The following is a 24,054-nucleotide window of genomic DNA, read 5'->3' as shown; positions in this document are numbered from 1 at the left end:
CAAACAGGTTGAGAGGCGACCAGAACCTGGAGCTCCCGCCAGTGGCTCGCCCGCTCCGCCACCCAGCGGGCCCCTTGCAGCCGGAGCCGGGGGCGCGGGGTTACTGGGAGGCGCCGGCGAGGACAAGAGTGCGAGTCTGGAGATGCGCGGATGCAGCGGGTCCCCAGATGATGCCGCCCCTCCCCCCTGTGCCACCACAGTGGCTTCGTCAGGGTGAGAGGAGCTGGCGTGCCAGGCCCGGGGTTACCAGGGGACCCCGTCAAGGCTGAGGGTGGAGGTGGCACATACTAGGGTGGAGCCACCCCACGACTGCCCCTGGAACTCTGCCACACAATTTAGGGCTGGGAAGGGGGTCCCCCCGGACTGCCCCCTCTCCATCCTGAACCCCAGGCTGACTCCTAGACAAGGGCCACAAGCCACCAATCCCAGTGGATTACCTTCTAACCTCTCCCCATGCGACTCCCCCTTTCCCGTCCAGGCTCCTTAGCTCTTTCTGTCTCTGAGGACACCCCCCTCCCTATCTCAGCCAGTTGTCGAAGCCAGAAAGGGAGTGATACCCCCCCCCCCGCCCGGTCTCATAGAAGTGGATTTTATCTTCTGTGGGGTGAAAAACTATTTTTAGGTATTTGATTAAAACCTGCGTGTGTTCACATATATACACACGGACAGAAACAGAGACATACACACAGATAAACACAGAGACAGACACAGAAAGAGATACAGAGAGACACAGAGATACAGACACACACAGAGACACACACACAGTCGACCTTACACTTCAGAGGGAATTCCAGGGGGAAGGTGGGATCGTCTGCAGTCTCCCTAGAGCCCAGGTGTCCGTGTTGACACCCGCGTGCACCCCCCTAATCTCAGAAAAGGGGGGGCCGTGGGGGAGCTACAGGAGTCTGGAGGTTTTGTGTGAAGAGTCCAACCTAGAACCTGTTTGTGAGGGTGTGGGTACATGGTGGGAGTGCTCTGCAGGGCACCCATAGATGCTGGCCATCCCAGCAGCACCACCCCCCTAGACCCATCCAGCGAAACGCACACCGTTTTCTCACAAACCGAGTTCTCCGCAGAGATGCGCAGAGGATGTTGACAACCCCCACCCCACACACACACCCAGGGAAGGAGATAATTTTGGCGGCCAGAAGGCCTTTTAATTGTCGCCGCGTAGTGAAACCCAGCAGCACCAAGCGCCAGGCTGCGGGCGGGAGATTTCCTGGGAAGCCGGGGAGCCTGAGTGGCAGGTGTCGGCCTGGGGCGCAGGGGCGGCTGCTCCCCACTCGCCGGGGCCTAGCGCTCAGAGCACCTAAAGAAAGGCAGCGAGCGGGCTGCTATGCGCTGGTGGTGAGCCCCTTCCTTAGCTTTGTCTGGGAAGTAAATCTAAGCTCTAGGGTTCCCAGTGGTGGAGCCTGGCTCCTGGGACAGACTCGTTGAGAGGCGTCACGGTGGGGGACAAAGGCTCAGCGGGGGCCCAGGAAACACCTCCCCCCCCCCCACACACACATTTCCATTCTTTTCTGCTTCAAACGCGCCGGACTAGGGAGAAAATTTTTATTTTCACTAAAAATAAATTAATAGCTTTCCCTTCCTTGCTCTGTATAATCGGTGGCATGAGAGAGGGGAGTGGTCATAGGAATCTACCCGAAAAAAACGGGACTGCAGACAGAAGCGCTGTGACAGGAATCTGCTCTTAGCTCCCCCTGCCCCACAGGTGTCTTGGTTTGTGCTGAGTCTTTTCCAGGTTTATCGACAGTCCCTTGGTTTATGGCGCCTTGTGCCATCTCCAAAAATCTTAGTAGGGCAGCATCACAGAATTGACTCAAAGTGGGAAGCTTGCTGTTTCTCGGCATCTGAGTGGGTCTGTGTACATACACACACACACACACACACACACACACACACACACACAATAGGTAGCCTGACTTTTTAACTTTACAATGTGCGAATACGGTATAGCTTGAAGCTCTTGCTGGGAGGCCTATTAATATGGCTACATTGTGTTTAATGTGGAACCCTGCACCAGGAAGCCCCTGCTAATAGCAGTGGCCTCTCTCCAGAACCGCAGTGGCCAACTTCAGGAGGTCTCCCCAGCTCCAGATGCAGGAACGAGTGGGTTCCTCCCTCTAGGAATAAGCATCTCTCCCAAGAGATTTCATTTGCCAAAGGACTTTCTCAAAACACTGCCTAACACTGGGATCCCTGCTCAATACAAACTTTCCTCTTTTGCTGGCTTTCTGGAAAGATGGCTTTTTAAAAGCCCATTGCCTTCTTTTCTCTCTCTGAAGGCTGTGGAAGAAAATGGCACCCAGAAAAATGACCTTGATAATCTTCCAATCTAGCTAGCAGGCTGTTAGGAATAAAAAGAACATTGGCTTCTAGGAGTCCAGAAACCTTTCTGGAAAAACTTACTGCCTTGAGGATAGTGGTTCAGGTTCCCACTCCTATTTGCCTCCTTGAAGTAATTTCTAGAGAGGACACCACTAGAGGCTTCTGGTCCCTCCAGGGCAGTGGTACTTAGGGCACCACCGGTATGGCATCAATAAAACTTGGACACCATAAATACAAACACTTGGGAAGGACAATGAAATATTTGATGTGATCAGAGAATCAGAGCCACAATCAAGGGAGAAAATGAGAAATGTATTGGACTTCATTCTTATTTTCACTTTGGAAAGGCTTTGAGTTTAGATGAGAGAAGGCATCAGAACCTTAAGGTTGCTCAGGACCTTTAACATCTGTATCCCACTCTCCAGGCAGAGATTAAGGCAGACACCTGAGATCTTTGAGAACGTTTCAGAATCTGCTGGAGGAAGTTGCTGAGGGTCAGCTCTAGAAAATACCAACTTCTAAGTGTACAGCAACCTCGATTTACTGTTTGCCTTTCACTGGGGAAATAGAGGCTTCCTGGGAATCAGCGAAGGTGTAGAGAATCAACAGAATCAACACTCCTTGCCCACGGGTATCACTGCAGTGGATGGAGTGTTTGTAAAGTTAATAAAAATGTTCCAAGAGATTTGTATGCCTTTTGGTCTGGGGAGTGCCATAAGAAATGGAAGAGGAAAGTGCAGTAGAGGAGAAGAAAGACAGTCTGACCCCAAGTCAGAATGATTTAAAGACTTGATGGAGAGAACAGATGGAAGATGAGAGCGTCTCTTAAGCAGAATGGCAATTCTTAGGACACTCACATGCTGCACACTGTAGCATCATATCAATCTCCTCATACAGCTCAAGATATAATTAAAATGAAGACTCTCTTTAGACTCTTATTTTTGCCAGCAACCTCCTTTGGGTTGCTAACACTGGGGAGAAAACAGTAGGAGAACACAGACCACAAGAAAAATTGAGAGCTACTAATGTGACCTGATTGCTACTGTTTAGCTCATGGAATAGTCATTATTTTCTTTCTTCAACATATGTGTCTGATAACAAAGCAAACAGAAAGGAAAATAACTAGATATGTGCCTCTTCAGAAACATACAAACATTTGCTAGCTTTCTCATTTATTTATTTATTTTATTTTTGAGAGAGATGCAGAGGGTGAGAGAGACAGAAACTCCAGAGCACTGCTCAGCTCTGGCTTATGGTGGTGTGGGGGATTGAACCTGGGACTTTGGGGCTTTAGGCATGAGAGTCTGTTTGTATAACCATTATGCTATCTCCCCCGCCCAGCTTTCTCATTTTTCTTCTTCTTCTTCTTTTCTCATTTTATTGATGTTCTTTTGTTCAATGTATTTAAGATTAAACTAGTGCTCAAGTACTAATGACAGAGGTTAATTTGGGACTACGATTTTATTAAATATAGTTTCAATTACAGAACAGAGATGAAACTGACATCAAACATAAAAATATGAATTGAATCGCTTCTTCTTAGATGAATCTTTAACATTGACTTGGCCATAGGGACACTGCAGAAGAAAAAAGAACCAAATTATTATTTAAGAATGACCATGGAAAAGCACAACAATTTCATTACAAAAAAAGAGAGGCTGATAATATTGTCATATATATATATATATATATATATATATGTATACACACACACACACACACACACACACACATATATATATATATATGCTATATCATCTGATCTATTGGATCCTGTAAGCAAAGAGAAAACTAATGGCAACTTCTGGCAACTGGTCCTAATTACGGCCCAAGACTCACTTCCTAAATGCATTTTGCAATGTGGACAATTTTACTCTCAAAACCCCAATATTAGAAAATGCTCAAGTTTTTAACTTATGTAAAGCTCTTATGAATTTGATTAGAAACAATTGATGGAAAGGACACACGTAAAAGTGCAGGCTTAGTTTCCCAGTACTGACTACGGTATATGCATGCATTTGCTGTCTATTTCGTAATTATAGAGTGCGCCACTTAAAAGAAATAGTACCTCCTTGTTCCCAAATAAACAGGAAAAGTGGTTTGTAAACAGAGGTTAACTGTCTGCACTCTTAGCTTTCTCATCATGTATGTTATCAGTATGGTTCTGTCGACAGAAAGTTAGAGTGAGAAGCCATTGCACACGCATTTTTGTTCAACACAGGAAAGGATTAGTTCATCCTGATCACTGAACACAGAAATATAGTTACTGAAATAATACATTTTAAGAAAATAACATCACTAAGTAGCTTCACAAAATATTTTAAAAGACAGAGTGGAAAACAGTCAGAGAGGATAAGACAAAAGGGAGAGGAGAGAAAAGGAGGAGAAAGAAGAGCAGGAAGCAAAGGAGAAAGGAACGGAAAGGAAATCACTGTCATTGAAAGGAAACTCAGTGTTGTGGCAAGTCTTTACTTATTCAGCTAATAATGAAGACTGCTTTTGAGGATCTAGTTGGCAGCATTCTAGATTGCTTCTGCCCTCTCTGTACTTGTTGAGTGAACATGACTCATTCGAAACCTCATGAAAAGTCTCCCTGTAATAAAGAGCTCCTATGAAGTTCAAACCACAGCACTTGAAGTCACTGATGCTTGCTGTGAAATGGTACAAAAATCCCATGGACTTTCAAGGTCCTATGTCAGTCCTAAGGACTTCATTGTCCTTGGCTGAAGAGGCTTGTGAAAAGTTCTCCATGTGACTTGTTTGCTTTGTTTTTCTCCAAATCGTGGGTATTTAAGAAGTTAAGGGAGCACTGCAAACTGCTGCTGTAAGGCAAGAATTTGTTACTCACATGTCTGCAGGCAGAACCGCAGCATTGACCTCTCTGCAAGTGAGCGAGTTTTGTGAGCACCAGGTAACCAGTAGCAGGATCCACATAGTTTAGCTGGCCAGCCTGCAGAGTAATGAAATAAAACAATTCCTTAATCTCAGCATTCATCATATCTCCTCACCATAATTTCTACTCATAAAATACGGCGCAAACATCTCTGAACATTATTAAACTTCTTCCCTAGCAATTTTAGTGGCACTTGCAATTAAAGACGGAATGCATTCCAGCATTATACACAGTCCGACTTTATGTGACATAGGGAGAAAATATATAGTTGGAGAAAAATGAGAAGTTGATGGAAAAACAAGAACTGCTCTATACCAAAGAACTATGCGGCCACTTTGCAGGTATTTTTCATTCCGTTTCTAGGTAACAAGTTTAATAACAGGTGATTTAGATGAATTTAAGAGCTTAAGAGGCTGAAAATGAACTTTCACTCAGAAGTTGCAGTTGCAATTTCAGAACTTAAAAATAAGTGGATAATGATTTAAACTTACAGAAAGGTGCTAATCAAAACCAACAGTCTTTGGAGAAAAGTATTGCCTCTGCTTTTATTGAACACACTGCTTCACATACACGACGAGCTGCTCCACTGCATATCTGATACTACTTTCTTCTTTTTTTTGGGGGGGGAGTGTAGTAGCGGGGGATTGTTATTAAAGGTATAGTTTTAGCATATTAACACTCACTGCTATCCTGAATTCGATCCAAACTATTTTTATTTTATATTTACTTATTTATTTATTTTATTTGTGATAATTGAGACAAATTGAGAGGGAAGGGGAGATAGAGCAGAAAAGAGAGATACCTGCAGTACTGTTTCAGCATTCATGAAGTCCCCAACCCCTGCCCCTGTGAGGACCAGGGGCTTGAACCCAGCTCCTTGCACACTGTCATGTATGCGCTCAACCACATGCACTACCACCCAGCCCCAAAAGCAATTTTTACTACATCACTTCAGATGTCAAGAAAGCATACTCTCTGCCTTCATTCAGTGATAGTCTAATAATAATCATTAAAAAAAAAATCCTAGGTACTTTGTGTCAATCTGGGTCGTGTGTGTGGTATTGGTTAGCCTTGGGATGTCGTAGAGCTCTTAATAGAATCCTTTTACCAGCAGTAACCACAGACCACTCTGGTATATTAAAATAGACATGAAACCTGAATATCTGCTCACTCACATTATTACATGTGCCACAATGTCTTTAGAAGGTCTTAATGGTTGAGCAAAAAAGAAAACAGATTTAAGTATAGGTCTCTGCTACATACGTACAGTACCTAGCTGGAGAACAGCTAGGCCATAGCAGCAGAAAACTAAGAAGCAAGTCCCAGGCCTAAGAAGGCCTCCCGAGGAATCACAGAAGCAGATGACATGAAACCAGGAGCATTAAATAGTACTTTAGAATGACTGATTGTCGACTGTCAAGACTTCACTATTTACAAACTCCTGGTTTGGAGACTTGGAAGAAAAGCAAAAACTAAAAATGAACAAACAAACAAACAAACAAACAAAAACACTGGGAAATCTCTCTGCAGCCTTTTCACTTTCCATAGCTGAAGGGTGGGCTAATTATCTGAGAACCTGGAAGCCTGACTGGTTGCACCTGAGCTTGGATCTGTGCTCCTGTTTTCCAAGTGACTTAGACCTTGTAGCTGCCCACACAAAACTCAGAACATGAGCCCCAGGTAATGGTGGCAACTGAGACAAATCCAGCAAGAGAGCTGACAGTGACAGAAGAGCAAAGTGCTCAATGGCATTCATCAGCACAGGGTTCTAGAAAGGTAAGGAGCGAGCTGAGGTCAGAAGTGACAGATGCAACCCTGAGAAGAACTTCTGATTTGTTGAGAAAAAAAAAGCAAGCTGGTTGGTGGGCTTTTCTCCTGTATCTTCATCTCACCTGAGATACTAACACTGGTGAAACAAGTATGGACTCCTGATTGAGAAGTTTCTCTCCACCCCACTCTAGGCTGATGAAACCAGTTTTTACACGCCACTGGTCTTTGCTCTAAAAAATAATAAAACTTGGGGGGCCGGGTGGTGGCGTACCTGGTTGAGCACACATGTTACAATGTGCAAGGACTGGGTAAAAAATTAAAAATAATAAAACTTTTTGCATTTATCCACTAGATGGATAAAGTGATATATGGGAACACATTATTAAGAAGGAAATCCATCTTTTTTTTTTTTTAATGAATTCTTACAACGGTTTCAATACTTCCTCTCATGCCAATGGAAAAAAAAAAAACTAACAGTCTCCAAGGTTTCTGGCTCCATCCCATTGACTTACATCACAACACATAACAGTAGCCTTATCAAGTATGAGTTTATTACTTTACTTTGAATAAATCATTTTATTTATCCCCTTTTGTTGCCCTTGTTATTTTATTGTTGTAGTTTTTATTGTTATGATGTCGTCATTGTTGGATAGGACAGAGAGAAATGGAGAGAGGAGGGGAAGACAGAGGGGGAGAAAGGCAGACACCTGCAGCCCTGCTTTATCGCTTGTGAAGGGACACTCCTGCACGTGGGGAGCCGGGGCTCGAACCTGGATCTTTACGCTGGTCCTTGTGCTTTGCGCCACCTGCACTTAACCCGCTGTGCTACTGCCCGACTCCCTGAATAAATCATTTTTATATCTTTTAGAACTTTCTTGCTTTTTCAAGGTAATATAGACTACTGTCCAACTCATGTCATCCAAAAGCTCGGAAACCATGAGTGAATCTGACAAGTTTTGATGTTGGTGCTAACAGACAAATTGCCAAATGCCTAAATCATAAGAAAACAGCTCAGGATTGTTGAGAGAGGAGAAAAAAACCCTCTGGCTGGGGGTGGGGAAGTGGTGAAGCTGGTAGAGTGCATGGAGGCCCTGGGCACGTATGGCTCCTGGGCACCACATACAAACTGTGATCTCTCTATCTCTCTTACCACTTTTTTTAAAGCAAAGCACAGCTCTGGTTTATGATAGTACTAAAACTGAGCCAGGACCTCAGCGCCTGAGGCACAAAAGACTTTTTACATAGTCACTGTGCTGTCTCCGCAGCCTGATCAGTCTTTTAAAAGATAAATACAAATCTTTGGACGGCTAAGTGTTTATCTGATTATGGAGATTAACGCACTATTTTCTTATCATTTACCAGCTCGCTCCATCTAACAGCCCCCCCGACACACACACACACACACACACACACACACACACACACACACACACACACACACACACACACGACCCTGCAACATTTGCTAGACCACAGGAGTTCAGCTCAGATGCAGATGAGAAAAGTCACGCTAGCACCCCGGACAGAGACACAGGAAAAAACTAGTTTTCCTGCAACAGGTCAGAGCGGGAGCTGTGGTGATGGGTGCGGATTTAATAACAGCCCAGCACCAACTGCCAGCAGCCTCTCCCACTTCCCACCTTCATCCAAGTCTTTGCTGATTTCCAACGCGCAGGCGTCCAAGAGGGCGGGGCTAGTGGGCGGGGCCTCGCTGCGCAGGCGCGGAAGCGCAGGGCAGCGGGGAGGGGCGGGGCGCGGCGGGGCGGGCAGTCCGGCCTCACCTCGCAGGCCGCTGAGTGCAGGTCCGCGATGCGCCGCTCTTCCGGGGTTAACTCTTCGCTCGTCGGTTGTCTCCCGGGCTCAGCGGCTGTGTCCTGAGAGCGGGAGTCGCCGCGGCCTCCATCGGAAGCCGAGCGGAGGGTTAAACTGAGACGCTGCCGGGACCGTCCTCTGACCCAGAGAGGGTCTGACCCAGGCCTCCCAAGTGCCGCGCCCGCCAGCGCCGGGAGCTGCCTGGCCGCCATGGCCGCCGCGGCGGCGGGAGGCGGGGCGGGGCGGGGCGGGGGGTGCGGGCCTGGGCGCGGCTGCACCTCTGCGCTGGCCGAGTCCCCGTCGCCCGGGTCCCGCTGCAAAACCACCGGCACTTTGAAGGCTCGTGTCAGAGCTCCCGCTGGACACGGGACCGGGAAGAACCTGCCCTTGCCGATCCCTGGGCCTGAATTCCAAGTATCCCATTTGCCTTCTGAGATGAAAAGTGGCCCGTTTTCCTCCTGTTAATTTGGGAATGGTTCAAAGCACAATCGCTGCAACTGTTAAGATGCCAGAAAGTGATCCAAATAGCTGTCCATAACAGGCCTGGGCTCATCGAATAAAAGGCTTGAGTCTTTACAACTAACCTGGGCTAAAGAGTCAAGTTGGAAGTGGACCCAGCTTGCAATGTGGGCTGAAAGTAAAACCTCACACCCAATGAGTAAAGGCGGCGTTTTCATGTTGTGAAACATTTGCCAAAGCTTCCTTTCTGAAAGATGAAAGTTATCCTCATGTCCCTCAAAATTAAATTTGAGAAAATTAGCACAAGCCCAGGAGGTAATTTCAGGTGTTAGAATTAAATTAACACCACTCTCATCCCTCCCACACCATCCTCCCTGTTCTTAGTCTGGGTTTTTAGGAAGGAGAGTTTGAGAGTAGCAGTTTTGCTAGTGTTCTTGGAAATGAAGATCTACAGGCAGGAACTGATCCCTGAGTGCAAGACTGGGTTCATTAGTTGCACAGAAGGATGACTAAACCACCATAGACCTCAGTCACTGGGAGTCCGGCGGTGGTAGCGCAGCAGGTTAAGCTCACGTGGCCCGACGTAAGGATCCCAGTTCGAGCCCCAGGCTCCCCAACTGCAGGGGAGTCCCTTCACCGGCGGTGAAGCAGGTCTGTAGGTGTCTTTCTCTTCCCATCCTCTCTCCATTTCTCTCTGTTCTGTCAAACGATAACAACAATAATAACCACAACAATAAAACAGCAAGGGCAACAAAAGGGAATAAATAAATATTAAAAAGAAAAAAAAAGTAATTATTAAAAAAAAAAAAAGAACTGAGTCACCAAACACCATAGTGTTTGTTCACCATGTAACCTTGTGCTCATATTTGGATTCCTTTAGGTGTTGATCCTTACCACTGACCCTTCTTTTATCCCACAGTGAGTTAGTAAATTAAGATGCTATTTTCAAAATATAATTTCTTTGTGTTGGAATGGCAAAGTAGTTATCAGGATCCAAAGCACTGCTCAGTGATCTGAGGGAAAGCAGAAACCAAAATAAGCCTACTAGATATCTACAAAATGGAGGATTCCCCCCACCCCAACTCTTCATCTGTACCATTCCAGCCTTTAGGTTCATGATTAGTCAACGATTTTGTTTGGCTTTGCATGTTAACTCTTTTTTCAGCCACCAGGTTCCAGGTGCTACCATGATGCCAACCAGACTTCCCTGGACAGATAACCCCACCAATGTGTCCTGGAGCTCTGCTTCCCCAGACCCCTGCCCCACTAGGGAAAGAGAGAAACAGGCTGGGAACATGGATCGACCTGTCAATGCCCATGTTCAGCGGGGAAGCAGTTACAGAAGCCAGACTTTCCACCTTCTGCACTCCATAATGACCTTGAGGGATAAAGAATGGGAAAGCTATCAGGGAGGGGATGGGATACAGAGTTCTGGTGGTGGGAATTGTGTGGAGTTGTATCCCTCTTATCAAATGGTTTTGTCAGTGTTTCCTTTTTATAAATAAATTAAAAAAAAAGCAAACAACAACAAAATAGGGTGAGAGAGGGAGAGGGAAAGACAGAAATCTGCAGCACTGCTTTACCACATGTGAGGTTCCCCCGCTGATGGGGACAGGAGGTTTGAATTCGGATCTTTGTGGATGGTAACGTGTGCACTCAACCGGGTGCCCCACCACCCCAGCCCAGTTGTGTCTTATTTTTATTTGTATTGTATATTTATTCCCTTTTGTTGCCCTTGTTTTATTTTTGTAGTTATTATTGTTGTTATTATTTATTTATGTTGTTGTTATTGTTGGATAGGACAGAGAGAAATGGAGAGAGGAGGGGAAGACAGAGGGGGAGAGAAAGATAGACACCTGCAGACCTGCTTCACTGCCTGTGAAGCAGCTCCCCTCCAGGTGGGGAACTGGGGGTTTGAACCAGGATTCTTTTGCCGGTCCTTGTGCTTGGTGCCACGCGCATTTAACCTGCTGCGCTACCGCCTGACTCCCTTGTGTCTTAGTTTTAAATGTCTCCTCAGGTCTTGGCCCTTACCTTACTCCCTTGAATATTCATGCCTCCCCTCTATGCTTTAGTAGATAGGACTATGACATTAGGGTCACAGTGTTCTACCTTGAAATGGCAAATTAACCCCTCACTTTCTGTACAAAGCAACTGCATTTAGATTAGCTCTAAAAAGAGTTGTTTTGTGCCATGATGGCATTAGTTACATTTTTTAATCCTTCCCATCATTTGAGGTTTTATTGAACATGTTATTGGGGTTGGGGAGAGGTCAGAGAAATGTATCTCCTTAGACTGCATTTATATTAATTTAAACATAGACATGTTAGGCCTCTCTAAGAGTGTAAGATAGAGATCACAGAACAATTTGATTTCACTGAAAGGAACTTGCTTAAAAGGCGGTGACTGGATGCAGAGCTCAGTGTTATCACACGGAGTTTAGTCTCTCCATTTTCCAGCTAGTCCTCCTCTCTGCTAGTTCCCTTTTTTGGCCAGCCTTTTTCTCACTGACTAGAGATGACTGCAAACAGCATCTGATTTTTATCTTGCTAAAAAAGAGAATCTTATGAAAGGTCTGGACAAGAGCCACTCCCAGCCTCATCCTAACAGCTATCTTCAACTCATATCAATTCTTGATCCAGTTGTTGTTTTTTTTTAATGTTCTTATGCCAGGCAGGGCTTATCCCTGGAATCACCTGTGTGCACCTACCCAAGTCTAGGACTGGAAATGACCTGTATAAGTTCAGGGTTTTTAATAAATATCCAATGGCAGTGTAACTTGCAAAGGCAAAATAGCTTCCACCAATTCATCCAATCCTTTAAGTATTTGATTTTTTTTTATTATCCTGCTAAAGATTTTTCATTGTTCCTCTGGTTACTCCTAGACAGCCCTCCTTTGATCTGCCACAATTATTTGCCACCTTTAGTTTTTATGCATCGCAAATATGTTTTGGCCTTGTTTTCTTGACAAACTATGAGCAAGTCAGGGAACCTGTCATTTTCAACTTTGTATTTCCACACACCCACTTTTTTTTTTTAAAGATTTTATTTATTTATTAATGAGAAAGATAGGTGGAAAGAGAGAAAAGAAAAACAGACATCATTCTGGTACATATGTTGCTAGGGACTGAATTCAGGACCTCCTGTTTGAGAGTCCAATGCTTTATCGACTGTGCCACCTCCCAGACCACCACAACCCATTTAATACTTTTAAACAGCCTCCTCTGATGCAAAATGAGTAAGAACTTACTTATTTTGAGTGACTTTTAATTCTCTAATACATATTCTTCACAAATAGGTAAATATTCCATATGAAAAATTTAAATTGACATTCCCTACATAATACAGATTTGAATATATTAATTATAACAAGTTAATCTATTTAAAGGTGATAAGGATGAAACCTCCAAAATCTGATTATAGTTTTTCTTTTTTAAAATATATTTTATTTAGTTTATATTAATGAGAGATACAGAAAGAAAGACCAGAGCACTACCCAGTTCTGGCTTATGGTGGTGCTGGGGATTGAACCTGGGACCTCAAAACCTGAAGCATGAAAGTCTTTTTGAAACAGAACCATTATCTTGTCTGCCCAGCCAAATAGCATTGGACTGTTTTGCTAACAAACGATATATATATATATATATATATATATATATATATATATAGTCAGATTATCTGATCTAAGCTTCTGAAATGCTGCCTTTAGTTGACTTCAAGTGTTACCTTTTGATGAATTATGAATATTTTGTGCAGTTAGTAGACAAACCAGTACTGGCATTACTGAACTACCCTCACATTTGTCTGCAGACTGGCCTGTTTTGCACAGTTCTTGTTAGACACTAATGTACGTATTTGATGTTCTTCAAATAGCCAAATGGTGCGTCACGACATGTCATGCTCCATGTAGTAGAGTGCGTTTTCACTCTCAGTTCTTATGATTGAAAGCAAATGTTACATGCCCCTAAGGTTGCCTATAAGGAATCTTTGTGTCAAGTAACTGGACATCCAACAGCACATTTTGTTTCACAGAACTGGTCTTAGGAAATTCTTTTGGGAATTATAATCATTTCTATTTGCAAGGCAAGCAAATCCCTGCTGGCTTCACACAAAATGCTATTCCACCAACTACATGTCCAGAGTGCTACTGTATCTGGCTCTTATCTTTCTTTGCCTGTTTTTGTTCTCTTGGGCAAGTGGTAGATAGGCTCTAATAATAAGAAGCAATGTAGCTATTTTATCTCCTCTTCCACCTGTCTCAATCATTCTTTAACAGATGAACTTCTATTATCTCTGCTAGCTTCAAGCATCAGTGACAGATAGCTACATTCAGGATTTAACACTTACCTGAGTAAAACTGGATACTTTTCTGGTGGGTCAGACCTTGGCCATTCTCACTGAATAATACTTCCCCTTCGTGTTTTTTTTTTTTTTTAATCTCATCTTGTGTTGTTAGTCTATTACTTCTATGCTAACTACACCCAGATCTCTGCTTTGGTTCAGTGTTTGGTATCCATCCCCCTGATGGACATAAACACCCAAACACACCAAGTCCAAAACAGAACCATCGTTACCTTTGACTCTTATTTTCCTGATTTTTTTTTTCTATTTAAAGATACAGTTAATTCAGAGACCTTAATGTGATCCCTAACTCTTTCCACATCTCCCAGCTAGCTAATCACCAAATTCTACCAGTTTTACTTAGCTGTGCTCCAGACTGCCCCCGTGTGCTGCTATCATTTTTCTAGTTCAGTTTGTTAATCGTTTGTTTTTCTTCCCATGGTTTCTTTCTTTCTTTTCTTTTTTTTTTTTTTTTCCTCCAGGGTTATTGCTGGGGCTCAGTGCCTGCACCATGAATCCACTGCTCCTGGAGGCCATTTTCCCCCTTTTGTTGCCCTTGTTGTTGTAGCCTTGTTGTGGTTATTATTGTTGTTGGTGTCATTTGTTGGTGGATAGGACAGAGAGAAATGGAGAGAGGAGGGGAAGACAGAGAGGGGGAGAGAAAGATAGAAACCTGCAGACCTGCTTCACCGCCTGTGAAGTGACTGCCCTGCAGGTGGGAAGGCCAGGGCTTGAACCGGGATCCTTACACCAGTCCTTGAGCTTTGCGCCACGTGTGCTTAGCCCGCTGCGCTACTGCCCGACTCCCGACAGAATGGGCTCTTGATGTAAATAATAAATACTGAGGACATAGTACAATGGTTATGCAAAAAGACATTCATGCCTGGGACTCCAGATTCCTAGATTCAATCCTCCGAACCACCATAAACCAATACTGATAAAACATTAACAACAGTCACCACCACCCAGTAAGCCCAATGGCAAACAAAGAAAATTAAATAAGCAATGAGGTCTGAGCTAAATACTGAACATACTAACAGTGTTCATACTTACTGAGTGCTATTTATTCTGACAAAAATATCTCCCATGTACTCAGAGTGGTAGGGTTATAGCCTCCTTAGAGCTTCAGCCCATGCACCCTCCAGAAAGCTGTCCCGGCTTGCTCATTCTCCCCCTGGCTTCCCCAGACTCCTGAGTGGGCCTGGCACACCTGCTCAATGCTCCTATAATTTCCAAAATGTGCCTCTATATACGTACTTTCCTATTGTATAGTTTTATGTTTATGAGGTTGTTCTTTATTGCAGGTTGTGATGTCTTTAAGGGTAAAGACTTTCTTGATGACCTCTGTGTCCCTTTAGAGCATAGATACATAGGAAATACTTTAGATACATAGGAAATACTACCAAAGAAATGTTTGTTGAAATGAGTGCATGAGAGGATGGTGGCAACAAAATTCTACATCTGAGTTACATAGTAATGAAACGATACATATGTATTTCCCCTAGTAGTGTATTCAATTAACTTATTAAGACTCAGTATTGGGGGAGGCTGGGTGGTAACGCAGCAGGTTAAGCACATATGGCACAAAGCACAAGGACCAGCATAAGGATCCTGGTTTGAGCCCCTGGTTCCCCACTTGCAAGGGGGGTCACTTCAAAAGCTGTGAAGCAGGTCTGCAGGTGTCTTATCTTTCTCTCCCCCTGTCTTCCCCTCCTCCCTCCATTTCTCTCTGTCCTATCCAACAAGGACAACATCAGTAACAACAACAATAATAACTACAACAACAATAAAAACAAGGGCAACAAAAGGGAAAAATGAATACAATAAAAATTAAATAAATAACAACCACAACAAGGGCAACGAAATGGGGAAAATAACCTCCAGGAGCAGTGCATTCATAGTGTATTCCATGGAAGCCCCAGCGATAACCCTGGAGGAAAAAAAAAAAAAGACAGTATTAGGTGTGTTAACACATTAGCTGTTCGCAGGCTATTCTAAAACACAGTATACTAAGATAGCAAGGTAACTAATTTTATTTGGCAATCTACTTAGTTAGTTTCCCCCAAACAATCATTGAATTAATGGTAAGAGCCTTCCAAGGAAGGGCTGCATTTCAAATGAATTAAGTTTATGTTTTCAGTGAAGTGCAGCCTTATTAACCCTGAACAATCATTCCAATTATAAACTGTACACACACACAATCACTGTCCCATAGACTATCCAGACTAATTATTTCTAGCCCTCTTGTTATGCAAGCATTAGAAATGAAAACTATTATTATGGATATTCAATGTTTGCACTGTAATCCCCAGAAAGAGCATTACTTCAAAAGTCACAAGAATGTAATTCCATTTTTATCCCATTATAATAAACAGTTTAGTGTTGCACTTTTAAAATTATCTAGGCGACCACTGCTTCTTAGGCTTTCCCACATACCAGCACAGCTAAGAAAAAAGATCTCAGTTCAGGCCATAAATACAACATACAAATCAGAGTGTTGATCTCTGCACTCTTGTTGGGACCGGAGGGAGAAAGGCATGTCCACTGTTCCATGACTGGAATGAAAGGCACACCGAGCTTCAGATCAAAGAGCCATGACACTGACATGTCTGACTAGTCTACTGAGCATGATACATGTTAATACCTTCCCAGTGGTGGGCAGAGTGATATGCCTCAGTGACCAGCATAACACTCACAATCCCTTTAGGCTTTCTACAGGTGTAAAACTGATGCCTCTGTGAGACCCTGCGGAACGTGAATCTTCTCTGTGTGTGTAGCTAACCTGCGCTCGTACTGGGTACATTGGCCATCTTTGTATAATTCTCTAAGGAAGTCATCAATAGTGTCTGCTTTGTCTGATATTCCTTGATGGTGCATTTCAGATAGCATTGCTGTGAAGTAAACCTGGGCAGTGTGAATTCTATAATAACAGGAAAATCTAAGCACTATACTGATGAAACCCTGCAAAATAGTAGTGTGCTTGCCTGCATTACGATTTTTGAAACAAATGTTTATTTGGGACACAGTAGGGCAGTTAACCCATTATGATTGTGGGAACATTTTTTTCCCTGTCATTTTGTTCCCCTGCGAATAACAGTGCCTGACCCATACATAGTTCAGTGAACAAATTTTGAGTTGTTTAGAAAGAATATTGTTTTTGTCTCCAAAGATACACAGACCTGGAGTTAGTCTTTCTCTCCCTCTCTTTTGTAAAGATTTACTTATTTATTAACATGAAAAAAAGAGGGAGAGGAAGACAGAGAGGCAGAAAATCACTCTGGCACGTACAATGTCAGAGATCAAACTCAGGACCTCTTACTTGAGAGCCTAATGTTTTGTCCACTCTGCCACCTCCTGGGCCTCAAATCTTGTAATTTTATAAACCAATGCTAAAGCACTAATAATAAGGCTTACTGATAGTAAGGCCAGGAAAACAACTCAGTTGTATAGTGTGTGGCTTTGCATTTGCACGAACCAGATTTGAGCCCAGCCCCCACCTGGAAGGAAGTTTTAGTGCTGTCACCTCTTTTTTCTTTTTCTCCTTCTTACTTTTATTTTATTGTACCAGAACACTACTCATCTCTGGCGTATGATGGTGTGGGAGGTTGAACTTGAGATGTTAGAGTCTTGGGCAAGAGAGTCTCTTTGCATAATCGTTATGCTATCTCCCCTACCCCTGTGGTCTTTTTCACTCTCTCTGCCTTTCTGTTTCAAAAAAAAAAAAAAGAGTTTATTATATTGATTTTTTTCAGTTCATGTCATGAGATTCATCTCTGTTAGTTCATTTGGCAATGGTGCATTCTTTTTCATCATAAATACAGCAATTCTTATATATCATTCAGTGCCCACCTACAAATGACCTCAATAACTTCACTTATCCCATGTCTCTTCACATTGCACTTTTTCTGTTTCCTTCCATCTAGAAGTGGGTTTTTCTTTTTTTTTTCATTTGAATTAGAACTTGGTTACGGTACTTGCTTTGGCAAATCTGACTTTAGAAAATGTGACAGAAGCAACTGCTTGAAAAACATTTGTGCCTTGGGCTTTCCCCTGTGTTAGTCGGAGTTGGAGACCGGATATAACACCAGCCAGCCCAAGACTTCTACAAAGGTTTTCATGAGGGAAATTGAGGCACGCTTGCTGACATCAGGCCAGCACCCACTGCCAGACAAATCTGGCCATCTTGGTCCAGCCCCTGTCAGTGTCAGGCTGTCAGAGGAATACGTCCTTGTGTGGGATTCTTCCAGTCTCCCCTCTTTGTTGCCTAGAGTCATGACCAAACAAATTGACTGTTGGTAGAAGTCAGTATTAGAATAATTGGTATTACAGCAGTGACTAACTGAAACATTCTCTTAAGCAAACCCACATTTTAGTCAAAGCAAGCTGACTGCTATAACAAATAATACCAAGCATCTAAGATCTTAGTGAATTTACACAATGAAAGTTTTTTGTTTTTTTCCGTATTCATGCAGAATCAACTCAGATCGTTTCCGGTTGATCAAAACTCAGGGTCAGTAGTGATGCAGGAATCCAATTTCTTTTTCTTTTTTCCCCTTCTTACTGGTGGGATTAATAGTTTACAGCGGATAGTACAATACAGTAGTGTGTACATGTGTAGCATTTCCTAGTTTTCCACATAATAGTTCAACCCCCACTAGGTCCTTCTCTGCCATCATGTTCCAGGACCTGAACACGCCCCCCCCCCCCAGTCTTTTACTTTGGTGCAATACACCATCTCCAGTTCAAATTCTGCTTTGTGTTTTCTCTTCTGTTCTTATTTTTCAACTTCTGTCTATGAATGAGAACATCCCATATTCATCTTTCTCTTTCTGACTTATCTCACTTTATTTTATTTTAATTTTTTATATTTATTTATTCCCTTTTGTTGCCCTTATTGTTTTATTGATATAGTTATTATTGTTGTTGTTGATGATGTTGTCGTTGTTGGATAGGACAGAGAGAAATGGAGAGAGGTGGGGAAGACAGAGAGGGGGAGAGAAGGATAGACACCTGCAGACCTGCTTCACCATCTGTGAAGCGACTCCCCTGCAGGTGGGGAGCCGGGACTCGAACCGGGATCCTTATGCCGGTCCTTGCGCTTTGCAATACATATGCTTAACCCACTGCTCTACCGCCCGACTCCCTTATCTCACTTTATTAACATGAGGAATCCAGTTTCTTTTCATCATTTGATTTATTATTATTTACATACCATAAACCTATGAGCTTTGTGGTCCGGGAGGTGGCACAGTGGATAAAACGTTGGACTCTCAAGCATGAGGTCCTGAGTTCAATCCCCAGCAGCACATGTACCAGAGTGATGTCTGGCTCTTTCTCTTTTCCTATCCCTCTCATTGATAAATAAATAAATAAAATTAAAAAGATTTTTTAATAAAAAAAAAAACCTATGAGCTCATCACAAGTTACTTAACTGCCTCAGCCTAGAAGTGACTAGCCATGCTGACATATTTGGATGTGTACTAGTTGGGAAATATATCTAAACTCTGTCTAAACTCTGTTTATAGCCCTCTACTCTTCATACTTTCATACCTTCTTAAGACTTCTCCCAACATTGAGCTATAACTATAAAGAACAAAATCATACCTGCTAGTGTCTGCCTCAATAGCAAATCAAAATCTTTGTATATGGTAGAGATACCTCAATACACACACACACACACACACACACACACACACATTATTTTTCTTTTTCTGCTGGAGTCTTGTGCTTGTGAGATTCCATTGCTGCTACTGAACTCTTTTACTCCTTCTATTTCAGGTAGAGAGGCAGAGAAGGAGAGACACAACAGAACCACTCCACTGTTCACGGAGCTTCCCCCTGATGCCATATGTGTCGTGCTGAGGACTTGAACTCTAATAAGGTAAAGTGTGCACTCTACCGAGTAAGCTATCTCCCAACCCTCTTATACATTTTTTATTGCAAAATAGAGTCCAGAACACCACTCTACCATTTATGACATTCTATTTATTTTTGTCTCTCTTCTCCCCATCAATTTCTTTATATTTATTTTCCCTTTTGTTGCTCTGGTTGTTGTTGATGTTGTAGTTGTTGGATAGGACAGAGAGAAATGGAGAGAGGAGGGGAAGACAGAAAAGGGGAGAGAAAGACATCTGCAGACCTGCTTCACCACATGTAAAGCGACTCCCCAGTTGGTGGGGAGCAGGGGGCTCGAACCTGGATCCTTACTCCGGTCCTTGAGCTTCATGCCACGTGCGCTTAATCTGCTGTGCTATGGCTGGACTCCTAAACAATTTTTTTTTTTAATTTTATTCCCTTTTGTTACCCTTGTTGTTTTATTGTTGTAGTTACTATTGTTGTTGTCGTCGTTGGATAGGACAGAGAGAAATGGAGAGAGGAGGGGAAGACAGAGAGGGGGAGAGAAAGATAGACACCTGCAGACCTGCTTCACCGCCTGTGAAGCGACTCCCCTGCAGGTGGGGATCCTTGCGTGGGTACTTGCGCTTTGTGCCACGTGCGCTTAACCCACTGTGCTACCGCCTGACTCCCTAATTTTTTTTTTTTTTTGAGAGAAACAGAGGCAGAGAGAGAGTGAAATAGACCACAGCACTGAAGCTTATTCCTTCAAAGTGAGAGATCAGGCTCAAATCTGGGTCATGCACATGGCAAAGCAGTACGCTCTGCAAGTGAGCAATTTTAGCGACCCGCCCTTTGTTTTTCTGTGATCCTGGGGATTGAAGCCGGAAATTTACACATGCAAGTCATGTGTTTGACCACTGAGTCACCTTCCCAGTCCTTCAAATTTTCAAAATACAGCCCAAAATGATTTCACTTCATTGTCACAAATTTTAAGACAGTAAATATATAATTGCCTTTATTTTTACAATTAAGAGAATTGAGAATCTAAAAATATGCTAAATGTTTTACCTAACGTTACCACCTAGGAAATGGAAGAGCTGAAATGGGAATACCAGTCTGATCAAATCATCTGATCTTTACTATATTATCAAAAAGATTTGGTTAAGTACATTCAGCCTCTCAACTTTTTCTTTTTCCTCCTAATTTGTCTTTATCCAGATCCGTCACTTAATTTCACTCGTTCTCTTATATTATGTTCACTCAGCTTGAATTTCTATTGCAATACCACCTGGTTTAAGTCAGTCACTTCATGCCTCAGTTGTTGCAGAATACTTCTGAATTGTAAATACTGCTTCTAGTTTCTTCCTCCTCTAAGTCATTCTTGAGAGTTTGTTTGGAGGTTCTAGCAGGGGAGCGCAGCTACTCATATACCCTCCACCGAAGACCAGTCCGTCTCTATTCAGGGAAGGCCGTCCTCTACCCCATTTCGAGAGGGACGCACATGGAATGGTGAGGGAGGAAGGGGACACCCGCCTAGCCAGCCAGATCAGCCGAATCAACCCTGGCGATCAATGGGGTGACAGATGTCGCAGCCAGATTGCCCTCACATCCCCTCTAAGTCATTCTTAAGCCATTCTCAAAATGATAGTACCAGCATATTCTATTTATTGTGATTTTCTGGTTCAAAAATCCTCACGGTCACAACTTTACATATAGAACAAACTATCAACTAATCAGCTAGGCATTTATGGCACTCCCACATTCTGACCCTGAAATACCTCTTTAGCCTCATATCCCTCATAGACTCGCTTAAGTCAAACCCTATGTACTAGTCAGACCATTGCCCCTAAATTACCCATTTTACAGTCATGCAGTTTTGATTTCACAGCACTTATCCCCTCCCTTCTCCCTAAATTTGTTTCATTGTCCATCCCTCTCTCTCTTGATCCTCTGAGATAAATTCTGCCTACTTTAAGTCAGTCTTAGTAATCCCACTTCCTACCCTGATTGATGGATGAAAACTTCCAGCCAAGGAGCCCTAAGGAAAGTCTGGGGAAAGTAGTTTTACTCATATCCAGGCAGAGGGAACTTAGGTTACCAAGCATGTGTCATAGCAAATATCCTTTACCAGGAAAAAAAAACAAAACAGAAATCTAAATGGAAATGAACTCTATTTTTTTTAAATATAGGGACCAGAAACTGAAGATGGATGCAGAATGTTGATTCAGAATGATAGTTTGTCTCTGGCATTCCTGTTGCCCTAGAGAAATGTGTCCATCTTGGTAACTATGATGACTAAGATCTAGTGACTGAAAAATGTCAGGAGATAGTCTTGGCCTTTGCCAGATGAATGGTTTGAGCCAGGATTGCCTCTTAAAATTGAGACATTCAAAGAGTTACACCTTTAGTCTGGGCTAGGAGTTGGTACTTTGCTTTGTCATAGCTGTCTTTTGTGACAAATGTACTTACTAGTGGAGGAGGACAGAAATTGTCTTTGCTGGGACTGCTTAAAGTTTTCTATCTATCTATCTATCATCACCTTGTTTATATTTTATTTTATTTTATTTTATTTGCTTCCAGGGTTATTGCTGGGACTTGGTGACTGCACCAGTAATCCACTGCTCCTGGAGGCTATTTTTTCCCTCTTTTTGGTTGTTTTATCATTGCTGTGGTTATTATTGCTGTTGTTATTGATGTAGTTGTTATTGGTTAGGACAAAGAGAAATGGAGAGAGGAGGGGAAGACAGAGAGAAATGGAGAGAGAAGGGGAAGACAGAGAGGGGGAGAGAAAGATAAAGAGAAAGTCGCCTGTGAAGTGACTCTCCTGCAGGTGGGGAGTCAGGGGCTTGAACCAGGTTCCTTGCACTGGTCATTGGGCTTTGCACTATATGCACTTAGTCTGCTGTGCTACCACCTGACCCCCACCTTGTTTATTTTTTTAAGGAGAGAGGGGGAGAAGCGAAAGTACTAGAACATCACTCTGGCATATGAGACCCTGGAGATCTAACTAGGGACCTCTTGCTTTTGAGTCCTGCTCTTCATCCACTGGCCCCCTCCTGAGCTGCTCCTTGAAAATGTATAAAGAGAAGTGTATCCACTTATGATTTCATTTCCCACTGTCTACTAGTAATCTACGAGAACTGGTTTAACAGAATGCCACAGACTGGACATGACAACATTCAGTTTAGATGAATACAGTTACTTTAGAAAATATAGAAACGTATTTTCTTGTAATTCTGGAGGCTGGAAACCCAAGATTCATGTGTTGTCAGATTTAGTTCCGTGTGAGACTTGCTTGCAGGTGACCATATTCTCCTCCCAGTGCTGTCACATGCTTGTACTAGCCTACAGTTATGCAGAAATTTTAAGGCTGTTCCTGGTTTTAAGTAGTTCAGATCTTATGGGTTTTATTGTGTTTGAACTGAAATTTTGAGCAAGTTGTTACTGCAAGGTTATTTGATAGATATAAATCCACATGATTATAAGAAAACATTAAGATAAAAACATTAGAATAAAAGGAACAAAATTCCCCCCAAAAGATAGCCACCATCAGGGGTCCGAGTGGTGGTGCACCTGGTTAAGTGAACATTATACTGCACACAAGAACCCAGGTTTGAGCCCCTGTTCCCCACCTGCAGGGGAGATACGTCATGAGTGGTGAAGCAGGCCTGCAGGTATCTCTCTTTCTCTCTTCTTCTCTATCTCCCCTTCCCTTCTCAGTTTTTTTCTGTCATATTAGAAGGAAAGGGAGAAAAAAAAAAAGAAGGCCACCAGAAGCAGGGATTCCTAGTGCCTGCACTGAGCCCCAGTGACTGGAGGCCAAAATAAATAAATAAATAAATAAATAAATAAATAAATTCTGCCATTAAATTCAATGAGTAGGACAGAGAATAGGCTAAGCACAACAGAAGTGAGAATTAGTTAATTAGATTTTTTTTCTGTACTGGTAGAAGACAAAATGATTTATAAAGTCTGATGAATCATAAATGGGAACCAGAGGCTCTAACAAATATAGTGAAGGGGTGAGGTGGTGATAGCATAGTGATTATGCAAAAGACTTCCCTGCCTGAGACTCTGAGATCCCAGATGCCATCCCTAACACCATCATAAGCCATAACTAAGCAGTGGTAAAATAGTAAATAAATAAATAAAATCATAGTGAATAGATAGAAAAGAAATCTTAAAAATAACAAGAGATAATAGACAAGTCATCCACTCAGGAATTACCATTAGACTACCAGTGGACTTTAAATCAGAAGCAATAAAAATTACAAGACAAACAGCATAACTTCAAAATGTGATAAAAATTCCCATCAGCCTAGAATTGTATATCAAAGCAAACTATTCTTTGAGAATAAGGAAATAATGATCTTCTTCAGAGTAAAACTTAAAATATTTGCCATAAGTGGACCCTTCGGAAAGGAACTGCCTAGTAATAAGCTGCAGAGGAGACAGCAAGTAGCTTGTACACATTACCACACTCAAAGACTTGTTGAAACTTGGGCCATCAGATGGGAGCCCCTGCTGGAGGGGAAGCTTTACAAGGGATGGGATGTTGTGCTGTGTCTCTTCTCTTTGTCTCTCTACTTCTTAGCCTATTACCTAAAGGA

General features: G+C 42.8%; 1 protein-coding gene across 1 annotated transcript; it reads right to left on the bottom strand.

Annotated features, from left to right (window-relative positions):
• Positions 1 to 3,773: 3,773 nt before the first annotated feature.
• Positions 3,774 to 9,059, bottom strand: C19H1orf53 (chromosome 19 C1orf53 homolog). The gene is made up of 3 exons (XM_007539753.3): positions 8,776 to 9,059; positions 5,180 to 5,281; positions 3,774 to 3,908 (listed from the first exon to the last, which is right to left on the bottom strand). Exons 1-3 carry the CDS (start codon positions 9,016 to 9,018, stop codon positions 3,837 to 3,839), a joined length of 417 nt encoding a protein of 138 aa, XP_007539815.1. The 5' UTR covers positions 9,019 to 9,059; the 3' UTR covers positions 3,774 to 3,836.
• Between the last annotated feature and the right edge of the window lie 14,995 nt (positions 9,060 to 24,054).

Source organism: Erinaceus europaeus, chromosome 19 (assembly GCF_950295315.1).
Source record: "Erinaceus europaeus chromosome 19, mEriEur2.1, whole genome shotgun sequence".
Taxonomy (NCBI): domain Eukaryota; kingdom Metazoa; phylum Chordata; class Mammalia; order Eulipotyphla; family Erinaceidae; genus Erinaceus; species Erinaceus europaeus.
Note: the sequence above shows the minus strand (reverse complement) of the source record. Positions and strands in the feature narration are given on the sequence as shown.